At 35.0% G+C, this 1820-nt stretch overlaps 1 protein-coding gene across 1 annotated transcript; it reads left to right on the plus strand.

Moving 5' to 3' along the window:
• Positions 1-313: 313 nt before the first annotated feature.
• Positions 314-1619, plus strand: LOC120928547 (olfactory receptor 1020-like). The gene has a single exon (XM_040339623.1). It carries the CDS (start codon positions 551-553, stop codon positions 1520-1522), a length of 972 nt encoding a protein of 323 aa, XP_040195557.1. The 5' UTR covers positions 314-550; the 3' UTR covers positions 1523-1619.
• Positions 1620-1820: the final 201 nt, after the last annotated feature.

Raw genomic sequence — 1820 nt, forward strand, 5'->3', positions numbered from 1 at the left:
GGTCCAGTGATACAGTTGTGAAAAGGGGTACACAGTAGTGACAAAGAGATATTGAAAGATGCAGGGGGCACAGTGGGGTGTTTTTACATTTTAACATGGGGGGGACACTTTTAACCCCTGCTAGCAGTTGAAGAAAGGGTTAAATGCGACTGTGTATCGCCGCTGCAGAAGCGCCCCCCCCTGAAAAAATGTCAGTGGACGCCCATGGTGCTTTGTGAATCAAGCACTTGTGAAAACTTGCGCTGAAAACTTGCGGCGGTGTAACGTAAATGAATAACGTTACGCCGGAGCGCAGCTATGTGAATCTGGCCCCAGGTAACTAATAATTTCCAAAACAGAAGGTCTCCCTTACATTGGGTACATTTACTGTTTTAATAGATGTAAAAAAAAAACATGTAATAGGTCCAACATTACTCACAAAGTAATAATGCCAAATAGTCTTGCTGTTGCAATACTTCTCTTAATATATTTCTAAACTAATTATATGTGCCTGGGGTTAGCATTACAGTTTGCTTTCATACGCATGTCTTTTATTAAGTAAATCAGTGGAATGACAAAATATTTCTGCATTTTAGGAATACTTTACATGGCAAAGTGGAATAACACTGAATTTAAGGAATTTATTCTATTAGGACTAACAGACAATCCCAAACTTGAGATTATTCTCTTTGTGCTGTTTTTTATTTTCTACATTGTCACTCTTTTTGGTAATATTGGCATCATTGTAGCAGTCAGACTTGATTCTCGACTCCACAGCCCTATGTATTTTTTTCTTAATAATTTATCATTTCTAGACCTTTGCTATGCCACAATTATAACCCCTAAAACATTGGTCAATTTTCTGTCAACATCAAAAACCATTGGTTATTATGAGTGTGCTGTACAGATGTATTTTTTTGCTGCATCTGTCACCACTGAATGCTTCTTATTGGGTGTCATGGCTTATGATCGCTATGCAGCAATATGTAATCCACTCCTGTATTCCACTATAATGGCAAAGAGAAAATGCATGCAGCTTGTAGCTGGAGCTTACACTCTGGGCTACCTCAATGCAACACTGCATACAATTTGTACTTTTCAGTTGCCATTTTGTAAGACCAACAAGATTGACCACTTCTTTTGTGATGTTCCTCCTCTCTTAAAACTATCATGCACCAAGACCACCATGAATGAAATCCTGATGTTCATATTTGGAGGCTTTGCTGAGTCAAGCTCACTCACTACCATTATTGTCTCCTACAGCTATATTATATCGACTATACTTAGTATCCGCTCAAAGGAGGGAAGGAAGAAGGCATTTTCAACATGTGCCTCCCACTTATTGGCAGTTACCATATTTTACAGCACCATCCTTTTTATGTACTTAAGACCTTCCTCTAAATACACCATGAGCCAGGACAGAGTTGCTTCTGTTTTTTACAGTGTCATTATTCCCATGTTAAACCCACTTATCTATAGTTTAAGGAATAATGAAGTAGCGCAGGCTTTAAAGAAGATTAAAACAAAATATTGTTGTAAATAATGTCATCATAACTAATTAAAAAAGTTACTGTCATATATTTTATTGTACAGTATAAACAGTATAGTGTGTTATAATACAATGTTATTAATTTGTAATTCCTGTGGTTTATTAAATAGCTTTTTAAAATAGAATATATAAATTCTTAAATAAATATGATGTTATTTTTTTATTTTTGTGTCTTTGTATACGTATTTCTTGGTCAATTTGTTTGTTAAATCCATATTAAAGTGTATATGTAAAATTATACTTTTTATACCTTCAGATTAACATTAATTAAATACACACTCATACATATTTT

This window comes from Rana temporaria, chromosome 2 (assembly GCF_905171775.1).
Source record: "Rana temporaria chromosome 2, aRanTem1.1, whole genome shotgun sequence".
NCBI lineage: Eukaryota > Metazoa > Chordata > Amphibia > Anura > Ranidae > Rana > Rana temporaria.